The sequence below is a fragment of the Mirounga angustirostris genome, unplaced genomic scaffold (assembly GCF_029215605.1).
Source record: "Mirounga angustirostris isolate CCGP_5_RB_7025 unplaced genomic scaffold, mMirAng1.0.hap1 SCAF_1, whole genome shotgun sequence".
NCBI lineage: Eukaryota > Metazoa > Chordata > Mammalia > Carnivora > Phocidae > Mirounga > Mirounga angustirostris.
Window position 1 is genome coordinate 186,497,952 of NW_026991709.1, and position 25,170 is coordinate 186,523,121.

A 25,170-nucleotide genomic window follows, 5' to 3' on the forward strand; every position below is an offset into this window, starting at 1 on the left:
TTTTGTCCTTGACCAACCCAAGGGCGTCAGAGGCAGGTTCTGGCTTTAAGTGATTAGCAGGTGCAATCAGATGGGTGGTGGGGGGGGGCGGGTAGACATGGGGGAAGGGGACAGAGAAGGAGGCTTTGCTGCTTGTTGACCCTGCCACAGTCACTGCCATTGGGTTAGGATTCTGAGACCTGGAAGGGGCTTAGACCACCCTCATTCAGTGGCTTTGGGAGCCAAGGAACCCTTTACTCAAACAAAATCTTACACAGGAGGCGGCCAACTGTAACAGCTCGAATGCAGCTCCACCATGGTTAAAGCTGAGCTGGGAACATAGGGACACTTTGGAAACTACCAATTTAGTCTAGTTCTTTAATTTTACTGCTAGGAAAATGGAAGACTCGAGGGGAGGTCAAAAACTTGAGAACAGGGGTGCCTGGGTGGCTCAGTCATTAGGCGTCTGCCTTCGGCTCAGGTCATGATCCTCAGGGTCCCGGAATCGAGCCCTGCATCGGGCTCCCTGCTCCGTGGGAAGCCTGCTTCTCCCTCTTCCACTCCCCCTGCTTGTGTTCCCTCTCTCGCTGTGTCTCTCTCTGTCAAATAAATAAATAAAAGTCTTTATAAAAAAAAACCAAAAGGGCGCCTGGGTGGCTCAGTTGGTTAAGCGACTGCCTTCGGCTCAGGTCATGATCCTGGAGTCCCTGGATCGAGTCCCGCATCGGGCTCCCTGCTCAGCAAGGAACCTGCTTCTCCCTCTGACCCTCCCCCCTCTCATGTGCGCTCTCTCTCTCGTTCTCTCTGTCTCAAATAAATAAATAAAAAAAAAATCTTTATAAAAAAAAAAAACTTGAGCACACAGAAACTCAGATAAGATCCCTTCTTCAAAGAATCTACTTAGGATCTGGAACGGTAAGCCCACGAGCAGAAAGTGTCACCTAAGAGCAGGAGCTGAAAACTGAAATCCAACCACTGTCTTCATCAGCACCTCATTTCTCCATCCCTACACAAGAGAGCAGATTCTCAGCCCCCAGGGTCCAAATCCCAATTCCTCCACCTGTAAGCTCTGTGATCTTAGTTACTGAAGCTTCCTAGGCTGTTGAGAGCTTGAAACAGAGTAAGCATCTCATAAATGATAGATATTATTCTTATTCTAATTCTTATGACTCATATTATTATCATTATTATTTTTTTTCTGAACTACCAAGGTCTAGCCGCCTACACCTTATGCTTCCTTAAATGTCTGCACATGTGTCTTTTTTTTAAACCCTAATTACTAGTGCCTTAAAAGTGCATCATGTCTGACATATTCTCCATCAACCTGAGCAATACAGGTTAGAATTTTCTTTGCCTAAGTTCTAGTAAGAGCTTTGGAACCAACTGATATTTAACAGCTGTGTGACTTTAGGGAAAGGTCTTAAGCTCTCTGAGCTACTTCCCTTATCTGTAAAGTGGGAATTCATAGAGTATTTACCCCTCAGGAAGTCTGTGAAAATTAAGCAAGCTCATAAATGTAAGGGGCTTACCAGAGTGCCTTGGGAGCCCTGATTTATCAAGGCAAGCACTTGGCTGAGAGCAGACCAGCTCATTTTGTGTTTGAAGCCAGGGATTGGCAAATGTTTTCTGTAAAGTGCCAGATAGTAAATATTTTAGGTTTCACAGGCCAAGAGGCAAAATCAAAGATGTTATAGGAGTACTTATATTAACAAACACATTTCCACAACCTTATTAACAATATTCAAAATGCTAATAACAACGGAGGACAATTTAAAATATATGCATCTACTATGAGAAGAATAAGAATTCTTTTGGGGGGGATAACATTTCACTTGATTAGAGTTTGAATATAAAAACCATTCTTAGGTCAAGTGTCATACAATAAGAGTCAGTGAAATGGACTTAGCCAACAGGCTGCATTTTCCCCTACGCTCTTTTTTTTTTTTTTTTAAGATTTATTTATTTATTTTAGAAAGAGAGCATGAGCAAGCAGTGGGGAGGGGTAGAGGCAGAGAGAGAATCTTGAAGCAGACCCCGCTGAGGAGGGCTCCATCCCAGGACCCTGAGATTATGACCTGAGCTGAAATCATGAGTCGGCCATTTAACCAACTGAGCCACCCAGGTGCCCCTTCCCTGCTGTTTTTTAAAGCAACTGTTTGCAGGGGCGGGGTGGGGGGGTGCTGCCAGTGTTGGAAAAGTCACCATGAGGGACGCCTGGGTGGCTTAGTCGGTTAAGCGTCATGGCTCAGGTCATGATCTCAGCAGGGTCCTGGGATCGAGCTGCATCAGGCTCCCTGTTCAGTGGGGAGCCTGCTTCTCCCTCTCTGCTGCTCCCCCTGCTTGTGCACTCTCTGACAAATAAAATCTTAAAAACAAAACAAACAAATTTGGGGGTTCCTGTGTGGCTCAGTTGGTTAAATGTCTGCCCTCAGCTCAGGTCATGATCCTGGGATCCTGGGATCCTGGGATCAAGCCCAGGATCAGGTTCCCTGCTCAGCAGGGAGCCTGCTTCTTCCTCTCCCTCTGCCACTCCCCCTGCTTATGGGCTCTGCTCCCTCTCTCAAGTAAATAAATAAAAAATCTAAAAAAAAAAAAAAAAAGTCACCATGATAGCCAGAGCTAGAATTGGGGTGTGTGTGGGGGGTAACTACATGTTCTGATGCCTCCACCACTGATGATCATTTCTTTTGTGAACATACATTACAGAATTAACTCCTGAGTTGTTTTCTTTCCTCCTTGAGTTTTCTAGTTCAAGACGAACATCAATTTTTACTCATCTTTCTGAAAATTCCATTTCCTGCTCAGGCCCATAGGCAGTGTTCCACTAACAAATGGGGTGCTCGCAATGCTTAGTTGTAAATTAGAAATAATTTTGGAGACGGTAGCCTTCTACTTTTAGCACTGGCCACAAAGCCCACATAAGCCACAGGGCGCTCAAGTGGCTGGACCCAAGACGAGGGCTTCCTGAGTACAGCCACCGCAAAGAAGGAAGAATGCACGTTTCTGGTGAGAATGCAAACTCTTCCACTAAGAAAATCTTAATAAATGTAGGTGTTATAAAGCAGAGAGAAGTGCGAGAGCCAGGCCCCTGGGATTTGAATCCTAACTGGTCTACTTAAAGGTCTCACCTAAGATTAAGTTGTTTAACCTCTCCTGTAACTGTATCCTTGTCTGCAAAATAGGATTATAATAGTGTCAAGCTCCTAAGCAAGTCAGATGAATAAACGAGTATTAAGTGAGTTAACGTGAGTTAAGAGCTCAGGGGAGTGTCTGGCACAGGATAAGTACATATAAGTGCTCGTTAAATGGCTCTTGTTCGAAAAGGGCAGTTTGACTCCAAACCCATCCCGATCAGGGCATGCTGCCTCCAACTTTTACCCAAATTAGTAATTTGAATTCAAAACATTCCTATCCCAGCCACTTACCTAGTTGAGAAAAATATTTGAAACACTCTATTTATACCACCATTCATTCCATTAAACCATAATAAGCAGGTTCTGTGCATTACTAGATAAAAGAATTGAAAGGGAATGAATCTCATATTCCACTTTCAAGGATCCCAGTGCTGTATGCAGACAATATTATATTTTAATAATTAATTGTTCATCAAAGAAAAAGATGAAGAACAGGGATGCTAAATTCAAAGTTATTCAAATTGCAAAAATGAATAATGTATGACTTTTATATTAAATACACACTGTATTAAGTAGTCTACATTTCACCCAACTCTGTCTTTCATTTTTAAGCATTTTGCACGACAATATGAATAATCAGTTAGGGGAGGTTTATTTAGAAAAAGAAATACCTTATTTGAATGCAAATAGTATATCTGAAGATGATTAAATTTTTCTTATCAATTAGGAAATTTTGTATGAGGGCTTTAAAGTCATGGTCAACCATTAAACCCAGCGCGGCCCAGTTATCCTTGCAGTTTCCTTTCAACATTAAATTATATCTGGCTTGATTCTGTTCAATTCCTTATTTCTGATAGCAGTGCCAGGAGGCAATCTTTAATTAAAGAAAATTTGAAAGATTCAAACATGCATAATTGGATTAAAAATGTGATCATTAAAACATTAGATGATAATCATCTGATTGACTGCATTTTTCAGTGTGTTAATAACCTAATATTTTCAATGCTTTGGTTATATAGGAAGAAAGAAAGTCCTTTATAAGATACGATGAACAATCAAAATATAGATGAGACCTATGCAGTAACCAGGAATCGTGGAATTATATTGAAAACACACATAAGCACACATACCCCAATGAACAAAAGTATTACATTGGAAGGTATATGGGGCAGAATATGGTGGCCCCCACGGGAAGAACATCTGTGCCACCCCCCAAAAAAGCAGTCAACCAATTTTAGGGAAGTGGGTAAGATAAACTAATAAAAGAAAGCCCAAGCTTCTCTTTTTAGCCCAGTGATTATTTAGTTCCTTCAGGATTTCCCAAAACTTTATAAGGAAAAGCTATTATGTCTTCCTTAAAAACTTAAAAGCACTGGGGCAGGACTGGTTTTCTGCTTTGTGTTGGGGAGGGTAGGGAGAGAGTAACATTGGAAAAAACTGGGTCATATGTCACTCTATATGGGGGAAGAAAATTCCTAACAGCACTGCTCAAAGTTAATGTTCACGCACATCACCTGGGGAGCTTGTTAAAATGTAGATTCTGATCCAGTAAGTCTGGGATGGGGCTGAGAGTCTGCATTTTTATGCTGAGCATATTACTGTAGCCAGATTCTGTGAGGACTGTGTAAATAGGCCCCCACATTGTCTGCAGCCTCATCCACTGCTACTTTCTGACTCTTAGGTATAGGCACACTGGTCTCTTTGCTGTCCCATGATCACATTACCCCAGGGCCTTTGCACTGGCTCTTCGCTCTGCCTGAAACATTTCTTCACTGCTCTATTCATGGCTGGTTTTAGACCAAATGCCTTTCAGTTGCTAACAAGTTAGTCATATTTGAATGACACATTTCTCAATGAGGTCTCCCCTGACTACTATTCTGAAAACGGCAATTTTAAGAGCAGGCTCATTGAGAAGGAAGCATCTGATTAAAAACCCAAAAAGGCAGAAGTGAGCCATGCAGCAACCTCGAGAGAACATTCCAGGCAGAGAGAAAAGCTAGTGCAAAGGGATTCTGCCTGGTGTGTGTGGCTGGAGTGAAGTGAGCAAGAGGGAAGATAGAAGGAAAAGTACAAGAGCCCAAAATTTGACGGGCTCTAGAAGGAAAAAAAAGATCAGCTGCTGGTTAAAGTACAATCTGGAATTTGGCTAAAAATTGTGAAGATGCCAAAACACAGAACATAGAGTCAGCAGCTCGGAGTTAAGTCTGGATCGGCCATGAATGGGCCGTATGATCTGGGAGGAGATTTGGGTGTGACAAGCTCATGACTAAAGGGCCTGCTGACCACAGAAACAGAAAATGGAAGTCATGATGGAAATAGAGAGCCTGAGGGCCAGAATCCAGGGAATTTAGAAGTGTGGCTTCTAGAAGCCATTGTGAGGGTCAGAAAGCATTAGATTATAATTAAGATGGTGACAGAAGCCTCCCAGAAGGAGCCAAGGACTTAATTTTATGATCTACATACAAGCAGTGAGGGGCACCTGAGTGGCTCAGTCAGTTTAGCATCTGACTCTTGATTTCAGCTCAGGTCATGATCTCAGGGTTGTGAGGTCGAGCCCCACATCAGGCTGTGCACAGGGCACGGAGCCTGCTTAAGATTCTCTCTCCCCTGTCCTTCTACCTGTCACCCCTTCCCCCGTGCTCATGCTCTCTCTCTCTAAAAATACATACAAGCAATGATACCTGCTCTATATAACTGGATGTTGGCTGTCAGGAAGGAATGGGGAAGATGTACCAAGGGAATTGGGCCTGGCCCATTTTCAAGGTGTAGCTATTTACAAGGCTTCACGATAGATGATTTTAAGCAACAAGCCTAAGGTTACAATGAGGGGATCCTGGGAAAAATCCCCCAAGAATCACAAAGCACTGCAGGGTTCCAAAGAGTTACAGAGGACATTGGTTCTATTTCATTTTACAAACGAGGAAAATGAAGTCCAAAGAGGAAAAGTGATGGGATCAGGGTCACACAGTAAGGTGGGAGTGAATCTCAGTCTCAGATGTCCAGCCAGCACTGGGCTCTTTCTGCCACCCCATTCTGGGTCCCAGGGTTCCAAGTGCCTCACTTCCCTGATGTAGACACGAGGAGGTGAGAAAAATTTCACGGAAGACAAGAATTCTTCCAGCTTAACAAACATAAATCTAGCCCTGACACTGCCCAGCTCAAACCTTCCACTGGCTTCCACTTCTTTTAGAATAAAACCCAAACTCCTCACGATGGCCCTGGGGCCCTACATGATCTGTCTACCTCTGCAGCCCTTCACTTCTGCTCTCAACCTTGCTGGTCACCCACCTGTCTCCTCACCTTGCTGTTCCCTCTGCTTAGAATGCACCTCCCCATCACCACTCCATACGGGGGATTCCTTTTCACCCTGGGGGACTCAGCTCAAATGTCATCTCCTGAGAGCCTACCCCGAACACCCCATCTTGTATGTTCCTGCTGCCATTAACTCTATCAAACCTAGTTCATTTCCTTCCAGATGTGTGTTTACTCGTTTACTGTCTGTCTCCCTCAAGAGCCTGATTTTGCACAAGGGCAAAGACCTTGCCTTTCTCATTCAGCCCATACACCCAGCAACTAAAACACTGCCTGGAACATAGTAAGTTCCTAAAAGTTATGTGAAAAGAGAATGAAGGAACAAACAAGCATGGCAGTTGGGGTATTTTAAATAACCAATAAATCCTAGATATTGTATTTCTTTCATATCTAAGTCACTAACAACTATGAATAAGATGCATCATTATTTCAAATGCCACTACCAAAGGCAACATGTTGCTAATTAGACAATGACATGATATCAAATGTAAGATGCATCCCGACTCTAGAGTTGTTAAACTGTGAAGAAATGAAAAAACCCACAACTATGTGTGATGAGGGGTATTAACTGGACTGGGTGTGGTGATCATTTCACAATATATACATATATCATACTATCATGTTGTACACCTGAAAATAATATAATGTCTTGTCATAAACATATGACCAAAAACATATATGAAGAAATGAGAGTCACAGAATTGATGACATTAGGATATTGACATGACGTTTTCAGCAAGATTCACATTAAAGGACCCCATCTTTTTACCAGGTCACATTTACGGTTTGTGAGCACTGGGCCAAGCACGGCTGTAGGTTTTCTCAAAATGAGGCCTCACAACTTTGTGTAGTAGGTATCGACATCCTGATGAGGGGCTGATACCTTGCTCACGGTCAAGACTGTACAGAGCTCAGTCTCATTACAGGCTGTGTAACTGGTTGAGAGTGGTCTCTCTTTAGCAGGCTGGAGGCTCCGTTACAGCAAGACCATAGCTCCTGACTATACCCCCAGGACACAACACAGTGCCTTCAAGAGTAGGTCCTTCATACATGGCTGAAAAAAATGGATCAAACTAAGTCACCAAGTAACTCTACGTCAAAAGTGGCCCAGGGGCCAAATCTAGCCTAGTAGCTATTTTTGTAAATGAAGTTTTTTTGGAACATAGCCACGGCTATTTGCATACAAATTATCTATGCCTGCTTCCAGGTTACAACTGCACAGTTGAGTGGCTATAGCAGAGAATATATGGCCAGCCATGCCTAAAACATTTGTTATTGATCCCTTTACAGAGAAAGCTTGCTGCCCCTGTTCCTATATGAGAAGTAGGACATTTAAAAGGGATGGCAACAAGCAATCCCATTCGAGAATGAATGGGGCAAACTACATGGGAATGTAGAGGTGTGGACCTTATTTCTGCTTTTGAAACATTCTCCACCAGTGGGCAGAGAATTAAATTCTTACCCTTTGGCTTTTCCAACAGGCACAGTCCAGAGAAAATCCTAGAGGCCCATACTATGACATGAATAGCTAGTGTTATTCCAGGTCCTGAGCAAAGGCTGCTTGATTAGGAGACGGCCTACCGGATTAAACAGATTCTTGTACTCAAGCACCCAGAGAGGCGCTCCAAGGTCATGAAACAGCCATCCACCCTGGTTCAAGGACATTTAGGCTTCTCGAGTTTACTGGTCTTTTCAGTTGGTGGGATGTGGCATTTTGATTTAAGGGTTGACATTTGAATGAAACATATGTTGTCATTAATATTTCCAAAGAAACACAAAGAGCAGGGTCTTGTCAACAATTAAAGAAAGGAACATGACACTTAACATTATACAGATTCATACAGTGACAAAAACCCAGTGTTGTCACTGAGAGTCCCACTGCTGCCTCTCTCCTTACAGGGTGGCCATGACTGACAGGCATGCACAGTCTTTTAGCTTCCTTCTGATGCTCGGTCAATGACCTATTTCACAGAGGAAAAACTGAGGCTCGCAAGAATGAGATGGTTCTGACAACAATCAGGAAGTTAGTCAATGGAGACAGAAACTGGCCCAGCAGAGCTGGCAAGAGAATGGATTTCAGAATCTAATACAACTGGGTTCAAATTATTGTCCCACTCCACAAGCTGAGACAAATTAGCCCATCTCTCTGAATCTCCGATTACCCCTCTGTAACACGGGATTAAGAATATCTACCTCACTGTGTTACTGGCTAGGATTAATTAAGATTATACATACAGAACATTGGGCAGGGCTAGGTCCACAGCCGGGCATTAACAGAGGAGAGGCTACTGCTTCTTCCTTTCCCACACTTTCTGATTCCTTGCCCCTGACCCTCTTCCCTGATCTCAAAGGGACTGGCTACTCCAAATCATTTGGGGACCACGGTCTTCCTCAGTTCATTTTATTTTGTGTGACTCAACTAACTCAAGCAACACACATCCTATTTCAATACCCAGGTAGTGATGGCGGCAACACTCGGGGGTCTACAGTCACTTCCTGACACCCAGAGGCCCGTCGACAAGTAACAACAGTCATGGGGATGGTGGCGGTGAAGGTGGCCGTTGCCGAGTGCTGACCGTGTGCGAGGCACAATTAGATACGAGAAGTCACTGCCTCCTGGGGACAAACCAATAAGGCTGGCATTACTATGTCCTCAGAGAAAACTGAGCCACAAAATGCTAAAGCGATTTGTGCATGCTCTACGACTAGTCCAAAGCGGAACTGGTACTCACCCCCAGAGCCTGTGCCCTTGGCCACGACACCCCAGTGCCTCTCCCATACCAAGGTGACATGGCTATAGCCTGGTGAGAAAATCACACAAAGTAGCCCCAGCTACTCTAGCGAGCACCTTGCAGTAGATGACAGGAGACACAGTTTAATCTCTCTCTTGGCTCTCCACATCCCATTGAAATAACCAGGAAAAGGCATTTCCTTGGGCTCCCGTGATCCTATCCAAATGATCAAATACTGACAGAGAAGGCTGGCCAAATGACAACTAGCCTCAAATTCAAATCCGACCTAAAGGGAATCACTTTTGAAGTCTTTTTCTGCCTTAACATTATTGTTCACAACACTATGGGTGATAAAATAGGAGCCGCACAGCATCCCATTTCCTGGCTTTGGCTAAGAAAAGAAACGCAAATGGCTCACATCTATGGTGGAGGTTCTGACACACTGAGGTCCAGGAAACTGTGGAAGTGGCCTAAGTGTGCCTGCTTCTCGAAGATTTTGAGATCAAAAGTGTTCCGATAAGCATCTGCCCTTCCTGGATCCATAACAGATGTGAGCCAATTAGCCAAGACCAGGGTACTGCATATTTATAGCACACTTCAGGAAAGTTCCATGTAATTAAATGCCGGAGACATAAGCTTCAAACGGGAAATTGTGTCGTGTGTTAAGATGTTCAAAACTATCCGTGGGCTGCTCAATAATATACCATCGGGCTTCCCATTCAAAAGGGAGAAAATAATTTGATTTCTTTCTCTGAGGTAAACATTAAAACACAGCCCTCATTAATTCAGGTGAAACACATTCGGACTGGCTGGTGATCTGAGCAAGATCAAAAGTGAAGCCCATCTCCGTAAAGTCTATCAAGTGGTAGGTAATTAATGGCCCGAGTAGGTATTTACATTATCCCGACATGAACCAGCCCCTGGGAGAAGCCAACTCTATTAGGAGAGCTGCTGGAATTGCTACCGCTTACGTAAGGCAGGGTTGATAAACGTTTTCTGTAAAGGGCCAGAGAGTAAGTGTTTAAGGCTCTGCAGGCCAGAGAGTATCTCTGTTGCAGCTACTCACCTCTGCTGTGGTGGTGCAGAAGCAGTCATGGACAATACGTCAGAAAATGAGTGTGGCTGCGTTCCAATAAAACTTTATTTACAAAAGTGGGCAGCAGGCCAGATTTGGCTCACAGATTGTACTTGCTGGCCGCCGATTTACAGGAGAGTGGACACATGCCAGGCGCCCTTCCTTCTCCGTTCTTTCCCTATCCTAATACATTTAGCATTAATACCTCTGGGGCAGGTACTTTCCTTATCCCCATTTTATAAGGTGGAACCCCAGGGACAGACAGTTGCAGCAATTTGTGCAGGATCACACGGCTCCCAGGCTGGAGAGTCAGGATTCAAAATCAAGACAGCTGGAACTCTGAAGCACTGTTCCAGAATCCAATGTTCCTAAGAGTCACATTATCAGGGAAAAATAACAAATTCCATTTCTTTAAACATATTCTGTAACACAGACTTTTCAAAAAACTCATTCCAAAGTTGTAATTGCTTATTCATATGAACACATGAGATTACTTTGCAGGTGAGAATATTAGTCTTCTTAATCTTCAGCAACAGGAATGGGAAGGCCAAAAAAAAGGGGGGGAGGGATTCTCATGATATTAAAATTTCCCTAAAGGCAGGGAAAAGCTTGTTCATCATTTAAACCTCAACACCTTGACTATCACTTATTAGGTCCTCCATGGATGGGACAATGGTTAGACTCTATGATTAAAGAAGCTTTAAGTTCACTCAGTTCACGTATACAGAACAGGCAAGAACCCCTCAAACCATATCAATGCATCTCTGCCCCATATTCTTGCTGCTGGATTGTCATGACACAGACTATTTCTGCCCAATACTTCAATTTCCCCCGAAAGTCCCTTTTTCTGGGATTTGTCCTTTTCTCCCAAAGTTCATGCAAGACACTTTCCGGGAACTTGCACCATTTAGCCTCAGACAGAGAGTTTATGTCCAGATCTCAGAGCCCGGGGATAATCACAATGATGCCAGAGTGACGAGGACAGACTACGGTCCTGTTAAGTATTTCTTCACTTGCCCTTTCCACAGTCAAGGTGACGAACCTCAATCAAGGCTGAAAGAGGCAGGTAGTGTGACCTTGGCAGAGAGCAGAGGGGGAGATGGTCCGGGAGTTATGAGCCAGTCTCAAGTCATGAAGACTTGGTTCAAGCCACCCAGCCAAGGCTAGCTTTGCTTGCCCTTCTATATCATGGGGGGCACGAGTGCAGTGTCTCAGAGGCTTTCTGGGGGATTCCGTGGTGCCTATCGGGCTAATGAGACCCTTGCCTGGTGCAGAGCCAGCGTGCACCAGCTCAGCAGCAGTGGGGAGCCTTTGTTTTTAGACCTGAGACCTGAGTCCCCATCCTCTTTGTTTGATTTCCTTTTTCTCAATTCCCAAAGGAGTTATTGGCTCTCAAAGTCATCTCGTAATGACAGAATCCCAAGGCAGCTATAGTTCTTTCTTTGGCCTGCAACCAACTTGTAGAGAATTGAACAGCCTGTCAGGGGTACTTACGGTGAAAGTTTTTTTTTTTTTTTAAAGTGCTGTCACTCCCCCTCTCTGCTTGCTGTAAAGCCCCTCAGTACCTGATGTGTCCCAGAGGAAAGCACAGTCAGAATCTCTTACTTTCTAAAACTAGTGACTGTCTTTGATTGTGAAATTTAACACACATGCAGCAAGGTGACCAAAACATAAATAGATAACACAAATATACTGTTGACAAATAATCCTAAAGTGAACCCTGGAGTGACGAGAACAGGAGAAGTCCTTGCTACCCTCCCTGGGCGGGAGCCTCATCACTTTCCCAACCTGCCTCAAGAAGTAACAACCATCCTTTTTTTAAAAGTAACCATGACTTTGCTTTTCCTTTAGGGTTACCACCTACACATGCATCCTCTAAACAATACAGGCTGGGTTTCCTCAGGTTTTGAACTTTATGTTGATAAATACTCCATGCATTCTTTAGACTCTTGCTTCACTTTGTGGTTCTCAGATGTGCTTAGGTTTGTGGAGAGGCACAAGATTCCACCCCTTTCCATCAGGGTGAAATGTTCTCTTGTAGGACTGCATTGTGTTTATCTGGCTTACTGACGACAGGCATGTGAGGCTTTTCTAGGTTTGGGCAGCTAGGGAAAACAACGCCACTGACATTATTGTATGTGTCTCATGGTACACTTTTATCTGCATTCTCTGGGAGACATACACAGGAGCTGGTGTACTGAATCAACTTGGCTGGATACCACCAAAGTGTTTCCAGAAAAGTGTGAGAGTTCCTGGCATTCTTAGCCTTGCCGACACTGGACTCTGTCAGGAATTTTAATATTTGACTATGTGGTGCATGCTGCCAGATGTCTGAGCTTTGTGAATGTAGTATCTTTGAGAAGTCAATGTGTAGTATACATGGGCTATTCTTTCATTTACAAACAGTCAAAAGCACAAATCTACGGGGACAGTGTGGTGAATTTTTATATTATTACTTATGTCATCATCTTCCTGATCAAGATATATAATATTTTTATCATCCAAGGAAACTTCCTCATGTTTCTTCTCCTTTACTATACTCCTCCACCTTAGTATTCTGGCTTTTATCACCAAAGATTAATTTTGTCTGTTCTTGAATTTGACAGAAATGGAATTTCTTTTAATTTTGTCTGTTCTTGAATTTGACAGAAATGGCTCTTCTGTTTTCTTATAAATCAAGTAGCTCATTATTTTTCATTGCTGCATAATATTCCACTGTCTGGTCATTATACGGTTTGCATATCTAGGCTCCCACTGGTGGACATTTAGGCTGTTTCCACTTTGGGGCTAATATAAACAAAGCTCCCATGGACAAGTCTTTCTGTGGACATTTCTCTTGGGTACATACCTACATGTGGACTTGCCAGCTCAGAGGATAAGGCAGAGGTGGGACTCTGGCAGAAATGGCCACATGGCTTTCAGAAAGGCTGCACCATCTGCATCCCCACCATGGCTGTCCCGAAGTGCCAAGGGTGCCATGCCCTGGGCTGTTTTCTTTTTAAATAGTGCATGTGGTGGGTGATGTATCAGCAGTTGTATAAGATAAAGCCTATCCACTGTTTTAGAAGAAATTCAGATCACTCCAGGTCCGGAGTCTCTTTCAGGTTATTCTTGATTATGGGACCTCAATTCCAGCAAGTGGAATATGGAAAAAAGAGCAGATGCAGACTCATCAGCTCCTACCACCACATGGAAATGCTTGGCCAGGTAGTCACGTATATTTGCAAATTTCCTTTATTTCTTCCCTTTCTGCCAAATGCCTGGATTGAACTCTAGCTCTTCTATGACTTTGTCCATAGATTTGGTGAGTTGATGAGTATCCCAGGGTAGGGGAGAAAATGGGTGTACAACATCCCAAAAATGAACCCAGTGAATAAACGAGTCAGTTGGGAAGCTATTCTGCGAAGAAAGTTTTGATCCTGACACAGCCCCAACTTTCATCACTGAAAAACTTGCAAGAACCTTGTTTTGTGACTTTCTTTAATTGAAGGGTGCTTCTCAGGTGATCATTTATTTGTACTCTCACTGACAGCTTTCTTGGAAGAACCTGGGGAGGGAGAACAGGGGGATGAGCCGTCTGGCTCTGGTCAGTGTCTGAGGCAATTTCTAACTGTCCCCCTCACATTTCCTCTCAAAGAGAAAGGTACCGTCCTGCTCACTAAGGTGGTACATTCAGTGGAAGATGATGGTGAGGGGGGGATGGGAAAACACAGAGAGTCAAAGCTCAACAACCAAGCAATCACTACTAGCAAGTTTCCTTGCAAAAATAAAAAATTGGTCTCTCTTAGATGATTGACAAGAGGGAATGGTTAGGGTTTTGATGCATTTTCACAGTATTCTAGAATATGTACACAAACAGCCTGTTCGATTTTCCTTGGGTGGATATTATAAAAAAAAGAATGGAAAAGCAGGTAATCCAAAAATGTGAAAGGAAAAAAAATACTTTTTAATTGACATAGAATATAATGTACATTTCTGAGCATTGGTCAATTGGGTAAAACTAGTTTTAAGGATGGTTGCGATTCTATACCAATTCATATACAAGTTGTTTTTTTTTTTTTTCCTTAAATGGTTTTCTTTTTAAGATTTTTATTTATTTATTTGAGAGAGAGAATGAGATATAGCATGAGAGGGGGGAGGGTCAGAGGGAGAAGCAGACTCCCTGCCGAGCAGGGAGCCCTATGCGGGACTCGATCCAGGGACTCCAGGATCATGACCTGAGCCAAAGGCAGTCGCTTAACCAACTGAGCCACCCAGGCGCCCAGATAATTTCTCATTGGGGCATTCTTTTTTTTTCTTAAACAATCTGTCTTTTCTATGCCCTGAACTACTTTTTTTTTTTTTTAAGATTTTTATTTATTTATTTGAGAGAGAGAGAATGAGAGCGAGCACATGAGAGGGGGGAGGGTCAGAGGGAGAAGCAGACTCCCTGCCGAGCAGGGAGCCCGATGTGGGACTCGATCCCGGGACTCCAGGATCATGACCTGAGCCAAAGGCAGTCGCTTAACCAACTGAGCCACCCAGGCGCCCAAATAATTTCTCATTGGGGCATTGTTTTTTTTTCTTAAACAATCTGTCTTTTCTATGCCCTGAACTACTTTTTTTTTTTTTTTAAGATTTTTATTTATTTATTTGACAGAGAGAAACACAGCGAGAGAGGGAACACAAGCAGGGGGAGGGGAGAAGGAGAAGCAGGCTTCCCGCCCAGCAGGGAGCCCGATGCGGGGCTCGATCCCAGGACCCTGGGATCATGACCTGAGCGGAAGGCAGACACTTAACTACTGAGCCACACAGGTGTGGGGCTCCTTAAATGGTTTTTAGAAAAAACAGAACTAGACAAAGTTTTTCAGAACCAATATTTCTACCAGGTGTGGCTTCTATTTATTTTATTTTATTTTATTCTGTTATGTTAATCACCATACATTACATCATTAGTTTTTGATGTAGTGTTCCGTGATTCATTGTTTGCGTATAACACCCAGTGCTCCATTCAATACATGCCCTCTTTAACACCCATCACCAGGCTAACCCATCCCCCCACATCCCTCCCCTCTAGAACCCTCAGTTTGTTTTTCAGAGTCCATAGTCTCTCATGGTTCGTCTCCCCCTCCAATTACCCCCCCTTCATTTTTCCCTTCCTACTATCTTCTTCTTTTTTTTAAACATATAATGTATTTGTTTCAGAAGTACAGGTCTGTGATTCACAGCGCTCACTATAGCACACACCCTCCCCAATGTCTATCACCCAGCCACCTCATCCCTCCCACCCCCCACCACTCCAGCAACCCTCAGTTTATTTCCTGAGATTAAGAATTCCTCATATCAGTGAGGTCATATGATACATGTCTTTCTCTGATTGACTTATTTCGCTCAGCATAATACCCTCCAGTTCCAGCCATGTCGTTACAAATGGCAAGATTTCATTCCTTTTGATGGCTGCATAATATTCATTGTATATATACACCACATCTTCTTTATCCATCTGTTGATGGACATCTTGGCCCTTTCCACAGATTGGCTATTGTGGACATTGCTGCTATAAACATCAGGGTGCACATACCCCCTCAGATCCCTACATTTGTATCTTTGGGGTAAATACCCAGTAGTGCAATTGCTGGGTTGTATGGTAGCTCTATTTTCAACTTTTTGAGGAACCTCCATACAGTTTTCCAGAGTGGCTGCACCAGCTTGCACTCCAGGTGTGGCTTCTATTAAGCACCAGTTCCTGAATACAAAAAGCACTGTAGATGACTAAGTCAATGCGGTGACTAGGACTCACAGTTTCTCCCTAAATCTTTCCTCCCCGGTGAGTATTGGTGGGAGTGTGTAAATAAAACAGCTGATTAGATACATTTTAGTGCCTCCATCTATTGCTCAATGGATAGATGGGACCAGAATCAATGGCGAATCACATCTCTCCATTCTATTTATATTGCTTCATGGCTCTCGAGTTTGTAAAAATCACAATTTACATAGGAACATGAACACATAAGAAACAACACTTTATGTTTGCCAAGAGGTTTCTAGATCTCTCTCGCCGGCAGGAAAGAAGCAATGTTGCCGAGCGCAGAGCCTCAAACATGCTACATGCACTTCCACCACCAGAGACCTCCATCGACAGTGGCGCTGCTTGAAACCTTGACTGCTCGCTCCTCCGCCCGCACACTCTCGATGAACTCCTGAGGTCTCAGTGGTCACTTTGCCTGAGGTGCCTCCTCGATACCCCCAAGTCTGAGTTAAACCTGCTGCTCCCCACTCTTTAATAACGCAATGACAATGCTGAACCGTATGTGTCCCTGGAGACCTTATAAATGCAAGGAGGGCAGGTCTACGTCTGCTGTGCTCTCTCTGCTGAGCTTCGTGGGATGCCTCAATTCCGCACTTAATCACTACGCACGACAGGATCAAGCACTGCTTCTAAGAACCTGTGAGCATTTTAAAAGTGAGAGGACCCAGTAAAAACCTCTTTGGAAATGGGATTAGGAAGGAAGAGGTGAACCTCCGTGCCAGCCAAGGGAGGTACATGCCCAAGATCTTCGTTCCGGAGACAAACTGCCATGAGGAGCCTTGTTAGCTGCCAGCCAATAGCTGCTGCCCCTTCAGGGCTGACTGCAGGGTTCTCACGGAGGCCCGTCTCGATGGGACGCTCTAGTCAGTGACTCCACATGGCAGGGGAACCCAACACAGGATGCCTCTCACATGCACTCTTGGCTCTGAGGTGCTTCAATGGCCTGGCCAAGACTTTCTGAGAGCTGGGGTGCCTGGGTGGCTCAGTCGTTAAGTGTCTGCCTTCGGCTCAGGTCATGATCCCAGGGTCCTGGGATCGAGCCCCGCATTGGGCTCCCCGCTCAGCAGAGAGCCTGCTTCTCCCTCTTCTACTCCCCCTGCTTGTGTTCCTTCCCTCTGCGTCTCTCTCTGTCAAATAAATCAATAAAAATCTTAAAAAAAAAAAAAAAAGACTTTCTGAGAGCTGCCTCCAGGCAGTCCTCCTAGATTCCCTCCCTGTTCAGAGAGATCAGACCTATACTGTGGTGCTGACACTGTCCCCACCCGGCCCTGCTTCTCCCTCTCCTCTTTAGCTCTCCCTGCCAGCAAATTCGCCTGCACTGAAAACCCCACCTTGCAGTCTGCCTCGGTGGGGGGCGACCAGATTTCTCATTGTCATTTCAGCTCAAAGAATATATAAGATTCTTCCTATTAAAAAAAAAACAAACAAACTTAAGACTTAATGAGGAATTAATATTCTAAGATATGACTCCCAGAGCTGAAGAAATAAAACCAATTCTGAACTGTAACAGAAATTCATATTGATTTTTCCTTTGTACACATTTCTATCATCATTTCCAAGCCAGAGATTCTGTGAAGGGCACGATTATTTATGTCCCATCGAATTAACAGATCATTCAATTCCCTCACAGAACCTTCAACTTGAAAATGCTTCTAGTTCCAACAAAAGTTGTTTTAGCCATTTCAAATGTTCATTCTCTGTTGGAAGAATAACAAAAGGGAGGACTGTTACCACAATGAAGTCAGCAAGAGCCAGAGAACTGGGGGTGGGGACAAAGTCAGATTTCCAAGATGTTCTCTTACTCCTTACTCTTCCCAGTCAAAGCAAAACTCAAGTGGCCTTTGGTTTCTCCTCCTCTTCTTCCTGTTCTATATTTTGATATTTTCACTTATTTGTGGGTTTATCTGACTTGGCTAACATTTACGGAGCGTCTGTTATTTGCCACACACTCAGGGGGTCTTGCCCTCCCGAGGCTGACACTTTAGTAGGTAATACATGAGTAAATAAAACACACAGTTATTTCAGATACTTTTAAGTGGTTTGAAGGAAGGAACTTAGGATGACATGACAGGGAGCCGTGGGAGTGGGGAGCGGGTGGGGCATTTGATAGGATAATACAGAAAGAACTTTCTGAGGAGGCATGAATCTGAACTGAGACCTGAAATAATAAAGGGAGACACCCTTGTGATGAGCTAAGGCAAGAACTTTCCGGACAGAAGCAGCAGAAACAGCAAATGCAAAAGCTGGGAGGGAGAGCACCCCAGGCAGGCTGGAGGGGAAAAGAGAGGAGGCACCTCGCCTCACCTCCCTTCCAGACACCTCCCTGCGTGTCTCTCAATCACACACAGGGGGCCTGCCACACTTCTGCTGTATAAATAAGTAAACTCCCTTTTGTAGGGAATTATTGCTGATAGGTCTCCTCTGACTTCTCCATTAGGAAGTAGTGTTGAAACCATATCCCAGGCATCTCTGCCACCCTCCCAGCAACAGGGAAACATAGAAGAACATATACAGAACAGCCTCTGGAAGGGTAATGGTGGATACTGAGCAAGGATAACACGATTATGTTAGCAGAGAGCCCATGAACCAAATGATGACTACGCAGCGAGTTCACAGAGATTTGGGGATCTGGGAGCTAATAGAAGCCTCTGCTTACCTTTAACATTCGGAATCTCCTTCAATTATCATTGCAGAAATAAGAACACACAGATCTACTTAAAGGCCATAGCTGGTGGAGCGCTTCCTCTCTGACCGAAGAATAGGTACCTATTTCAAAGATTCTAGAACTCTCCATGGTGTGTTTGTTTTAAAACAGGATGAAAAGTCAGGGGGAATGAAGATCTACTCATCATTTACTACATTTCAAACCCCCCAAACTCAGTCTACACTATGGATTTCTGGAAGGGGTTTGATCAACTGAGTATCCGCACGCTGACAACTGGTTTTAGTTTCCCCGAGAGAAATGGGGTAAGATGTCTGTTAAGCTCTGCAGAGTTGGCTAATGTCGAAAGACAATCCTCCCAGAAAGGTGTGAAGATGTTTTATCACAGCTGTGGAGATGAAGGGGAGATTTATTATGGTTACTAATGCTATTTCTGTCAATGTCTTTGGAATCCTAATTAGATTATTAAAACTTTGCAAATCACTGCATTACCTCCAAGACTCCACACCTCCCTGTGACAAGGGTACTTTTGAAATTATAGGATCCTGATGTCATAGGTAATGATGCATTGCCGATAATTAAGTTGCAGGGAAATTCCTCCAATAAAAACCAGTTGGGAAAGAGAGAACCCATTTATCTTACTTTCTCTCCCAGTTTTATGTCTGAGGATAAGACGTCTGCTGCCCAGAACATGGCCTAGCTTTCTCCACGCTAGCAGCTGATGATGCTTGCTCACACGCGGCAAAGTTTAATGACTTGTCATAGCTACTTACATTTTTTCCCCTAAATCTGAGAGGCAAATCAAGAAATTTATTAATGCAAAGATATTTGAAAGAAGAATATTTTTAAGAGAGACAGGAGACAGTGGCAGGTTCAGCGCATACCAATAGTACATCTTAGGGTGCTTTGATTTATAACATAGGCATTCAAAGTGGTACCTGAAGAGAAACAAATTGCTTACTGTTAACCCAGATCCATTTGCAGGTAATAAATGGGCATGCTCTTTACCCATCAAATAATGACTCTAACGCCCTTCAATATCAGAGGATGAGGAATGGGTGTCACCCTCTGTCCTCTGCAAGATAACCCCCTTCCTTTAGGTGGAGACCTTAGCTCTTCATATCCCAGTAAAAAGAAGCGTGTGTGGCTTACTTACCATGATGTACGACGCCCTTCAACCCATGGATAATAGGATCCAGTGCGGAATTGTCCCTTGGACTGACCTACATGTAAAGGAAACATGATTGGTTAAATCTATTCTGGCATCAGACACAACAGCCTCAGTTTAATCTTCTGAAGAGAAGGGGGGAAAATAGATGTTATCTAGCAGGCTGTGTAGGTCTTCCATAGACCATGGCTCTCACCAAACACAAGGGATTTACAATATCATAAAATCAAGTGAGGAAGTCTAAATCAAAAGAAAGAAACTTCTCAGAATACATTAGAACAGAAGAGAAATACCACAGCCCCAGTAAAATCTTAAAAAGCAACCGCAAGACTTCCCTCTTGCTTTTGTTTTATTAAAAGTACACCTGGATCTGCTAAAAAGTCATTGAAAGTCATCAAAGAGTAATCCATCATTGACTGAATATTTCAATACCTTCTTGTGATGTGTTTTTTTTCTCTCCTTTTTGGAAAATGGATCTGTGCCCTGCCAGCCCCCTCTCCTTTCTAAGGCTCCCAGTCTCCTGAGCTTTACCCCATACTGTAAGAGGAATTTCTAAGAGTCAAAGCAGGAGAGGGGAGGACAGGACAGGAGGGGAGCCTGAAGAGACACTGTCTCCCAACTTCATTTCCCCTGGGGTTTTTAATTCTCCCAAAGTCAAGCCTCTTACCCATTTTTCCCTAACTTTCTGATATTACTCAGCACAAATTCTCATTCTTGCCCTTTCTAGAAGGCTACAATTCCACCAGCATACTGTAATTTTGGTTTTGAGGTACTTTTAGACATGTTACTGAAGTATTTATAAATGAAATGAAATGAAATGAAATGACATCTAGATTTTACTCCAAAATAAACCAGGAGTGGATAGCCATTCAGGAAGCGAGCAGGGCATAGAAGCAGTGAGACTGGCACTCAATCAATCATTTATGACCTTAAATGAGGCATATCGAGTGCGTCTTGATATACTTTTCTCTACTTTTGTGGATGACTAACTTTTCCCAAATAGTTTTCCAAAATCCATTCTCTGTGGTCAGCATATCTCCTGAATTTTTTTCCAGGAGTGATATTTTTATTTAATCCACTTCTAACATAATGAAGTTGTGATACTGGTGAACCTTTCAACGTGTAGCAAGACCCAACTTGATGTCTCCTAGTTAATTCAGCACGATGTTAGGTGAAAATTTTAAGGTAACTGAAAATTTTCCACATTCCTCCCCCCGCCCCTTACAAATTGTCCGTTGGGTTGCTGCTCCTAGTTTCCTCTCAGACAATACCCATACTTCATGCATTTCTTTCTCTTCTCTGCTTCAGCATCTCCAAGTGAGAGTAGTGGTTCTCAACTGGAGGTGGATTTTACCTATCTCCCACTCCCTACCCCACCCAGGGGACATCGGGCCATGATTGCAGACATTGTTGGTTGTCACAAGTAGGGTTGAAGAGGGAGGGGCTACTAGCATTACATGGATAGAGGCAGGGCTTCTGCTAAAAATGTCATAATGTTCAGAATAGCACCCCACACAGCAAGAAATTACCCGGCCCCAGGTGTCAATGGGGCAGAAGTGGAGGTTGAGAAATTCGGGTTACGTGCTCTATGAGGTGACAGTGATTACCTATTAATGTCTGGAGCCCTGAGTTATGACTAAATTCAAACACAGGTACCATTAGGTATGGTGTTATGTTTACAGACTAATAAAGTGAGGTGGAATTTGGTACTACACCGTAAACACTACAGGTACTGAAAAAACGATCAATGAATAAGAACCGAGTGTGTATCAGATCACAATGGTGGAATTCTGGGAGTTGGCATTAGCATACCTCCAAATTGCCTGACAGGAAGCCCTAGCCAGGGCTTTAACATACCGGTTGAGCACAAAACATTCTTGAAAGGCAAACATTCACAAAAAATACACCAAAGTGAAACATTCATATTTACACCATAGCAAATACTTACCAACATTTTAAAAACCTGGTCAAAAATGGAATCACAACTCAAGAATGCAAGACAAGTGAGTCTACCAGTAAATGTGGCCAAGTTTCCAAAGTGAAAGAATAAAATAAGAGCTGAGAGAAATATCCCATATCAAACTGAAGTTAGAGACAAAAACGTGGTCTTCCTTCTCCCTTGTCCAGATTCAGTCTGGCAGAGAAGTTTATGCCAGTTCAACTTCCCGTAGTTACTCTCACATCTGTGGGAAATGGCAAAAGGGCCACAAACTCCCGCTATCCCTGTCACACGTAACTCTGCGCTTTTACTTGGCCACTCCTCCCATCAAGAGGGTCTATCAGCTTCTCGCCTCTTTGAAACTGGGCTTGACCACATCACTTGCTTTGGCCAGTGGGACATTGGCGAACATGATATAGGGCTTGCCTGCCAGAGGTTTATCCTCTCTTGTTACTCTTTGGAATCCTGAGACCACCAGCTGAAGAATCCCAGGCTAGTCTCCTGGAGGATGAGACAACATGGAGCAGACAGGCAGTCCCCGCTGAGGTCGTTCCAGACTCACCAGCCTCAGAAGAACTACCTGAAGTCTGCAGAGACCACCCAAACTGGTCCTAACCAGAAGAACTGACCAGCTAACCTACAGAGTCATAAAGCAATAAAATAATTGTTATGTTAACTAATTTGGATCATTTAATACAGCAGAAAATTTAGCTATTAGAGTTTCTATGAGTGTGTGTAGAAGTGAAGGATTGGGGACAGACTATGATGCCATTAATTTTCTTAACCAATACGCTTTGCTTATGATTTGTCATAAAGGTTTCTCAGTGAGATTCCACATACCAAGACACAGCATCTACCCTCAACCTAATTAACTCATGCATTTCGCAAAAACCATGTTCCCCCTCCTCTACCAGGGCAATATTTCACAGACACTTTAATTTTCAATCCTAACGGTGGGGAGTGGGGGGCGATGTTTTGTAGTCAGGGGGACCTTTTAATGCATTCAGTCTTATTTGATGATGAGAAAACTCAAAGAAAATGTTCCTAACCCCACATGACTTAAACCCACCAATAACATTTGGAGCTCATACAAGAGTAAAATAACCAGGCAACCTAATGCAGGTTTACTTTCTGACCACCTCTGGCTGCAGTATCTCCATGTCTGATTACTCAGGTCTGGTCTCATTCAAGCTCAAAGTCTTGACCCCAGACTTTAAGCAACCCCATACATGAAAACACCTTCTACAATGCCCATTCATCTCCACAGGCCCCACTGCTAGTTTCCATGGCTGGAGTTGAGAAGACGGATCAGGAGAAGGGGAGAAAATAACAGAGATTATTATTGGCTGGTCCAAGTAACTTACTAATAATACTGAGCTTACTCTCCAGTCTGTGTCTTGGTTCCAAAACTCAGGGTGGGAATCCAAATAGCGTGCTAATAAGTGGGTTTGTTCCAGTAAAGGCACCACCCTAACTGAAATAATCCCTTCCAATTACTCTTTCAATCAATTTGTCACTTAAAAATAAAAATTCACAAACATAAGCTAAGCAATTTGGACAGCTTTGAAATATGCCTACAGTGAAGAAGGCTGTTTGAGCAACCTGTATTTACATTCTGGTCTCAATCCAGAGTAGAGGGGGCAAGGGGTGGGGGGAAAAATGAAATTTCGAGTCAGGGATGAACCCTTAGAGGTTCCGTGTCCTCACCTGTAAAATGGGGATATAATTTCATAATGCTATCCTGAGGATTACATGTGCAAAGCTTGGAGTGTCACGCTGAATCCAAATGCAACATTCAAGAGGGATGGAAATGACTGGGCAACAACCTGACCCAAACGGTCACATTTAAATGAGTGTCAAACGACAGCAATTTCATCCCTGAACTTCTCAATGTACTTGGCTCTAAAAGTAATACCTACTTGAGCTCACATTTCAAAAGATCCAAATTTATGTTTTATTTGACATCCACTCAACTTCATAATGCCCTGCTCCTTTTAAAGCCGCATGAGGAGGTTTCCTGGCTCTTGAAATTTGCCACCTTCCACTCCGAGATCAAAGGAGTTGTGCAGTAATACTGAGAAGGTGGCAATTGCACAAATGAGCTTAAAATGGCCTCAAAGAAATGGAACCCCCTTCCTCCCCCCCTTCCCCAGCCACCTTCCCCTGTGGTTTGTGCTCTCACTGCAAAACTTAGCTCCTGGCCCTTCCATTTCGGAGCAGCTTTAGTGGCATTAGTCATCTTCAAAAGGACGGCATGCCCACAACAGAGGGCTCTGAATTAAAACCTTTAAGTTGTCTTCAGATATAACAAACTACACAGAGACATCAGCAATACAGGAAACCGTGACATGTACGTTTGGGCAAAAGGCCAAATTCATAGGAATGCCTGATGAAATCTAATCTTCCTAACATTCTCTTTCCAAAAAATAGGCCATGTTAAGGACTGAACCAACTATCAGATTCGTAACTAAGTTATCAATAATCTCTAGAGCTGTGTCTGGAATCCAGGCTCTTAGGAGGACCTTGTGGTCTCTCCTGCTGGAAGCAAGATGAAACGGAAGCAGAGAGGCCCCAGCGTTCAGATATCTGCCACCATCTACTTTTCCAGTCCACTGTGCCATTTGTCCCTTGACTTGGATCCTGATTATCTTCAATCTCTCAAGTCCTGGCCATCTGCTAACTAGAATGGCCAAGACAACCTACTTGCCTTGAATCCGACATCGCGCCTTTAGTCCTATAAACGTCACATCCAGCCAATATCCTCTTGTGGGAAAAAGGATTTATGCCTGCTGGGAGTGAATGGCTACACCATTGAACTGTGCCTGCAAAGGAAAGTGACAAACAGCAGGACCTGTTTGGCCTTCCTGAACTGCAGAGGCGATGATCCAGCCCCTCCGAGGGTCAGTGGGTAACTGTGTCCTCTGATCAGGACAAGGGCAGGCACTTCTCAGGAGATTTGATTTCAGATCTGATTCTCCTCTTCCTCCCATGGCTCTAACCTAAAGAGCCATGTAGCAAGGATGCCTCAGCTTCTTTCATTCTGACCTCAACACCTTGGTTACCACTCACCATATTTTGATTCAAGTTGCCGTCAAGAGTTTCCTGGCTCAAATCATTCGTAACTTGGCCATGTTCACAAACTGCATTTTGGCTAAGCCCGACCCAGAGACAGGACACAGACCAGATTTCTTTATTAATAAATTAAATGCTGGTCGATAATTTAGGAAACATGTCTATGTTCAAGGAGACAAGCATAGCATCAAACCACTAACCCACTGATCCACACTGAAAACATTGTTCTTCTCCTGACTTTCCTTATAAATATTCACAAATAGGGCTTTTCTTCATGTACAGCCTACAGCCTCAGTGTCCGATGGGAGA

General features: G+C 43.6%; 1 protein-coding gene across 5 annotated transcripts in view; it reads right to left on the bottom strand.

Moving 5' to 3' along the window:
• PTPRG (protein tyrosine phosphatase receptor type G) overlaps positions 1 to 25,170 on the bottom strand; it is a 708,308-nt gene that overhangs the window by 143,670 nt on the left and 539,468 nt on the right. For all 5 annotated transcript variants that reach the window (XR_010412329.1, XM_064594267.1, XM_064594259.1 and 2 more), the window contains exon 6: positions 19,839 to 19,905. Coding sequence is in view for 4 of the 5 variants with exons in the window: in XM_064594267.1 (XP_064450337.1) it covers positions 19,839 to 19,905 (67 nt within the window). In the remaining variant the exon portion in view is untranslated. The remainder of the gene's footprint in view (positions 1 to 19,838; positions 19,906 to 25,170) is intronic.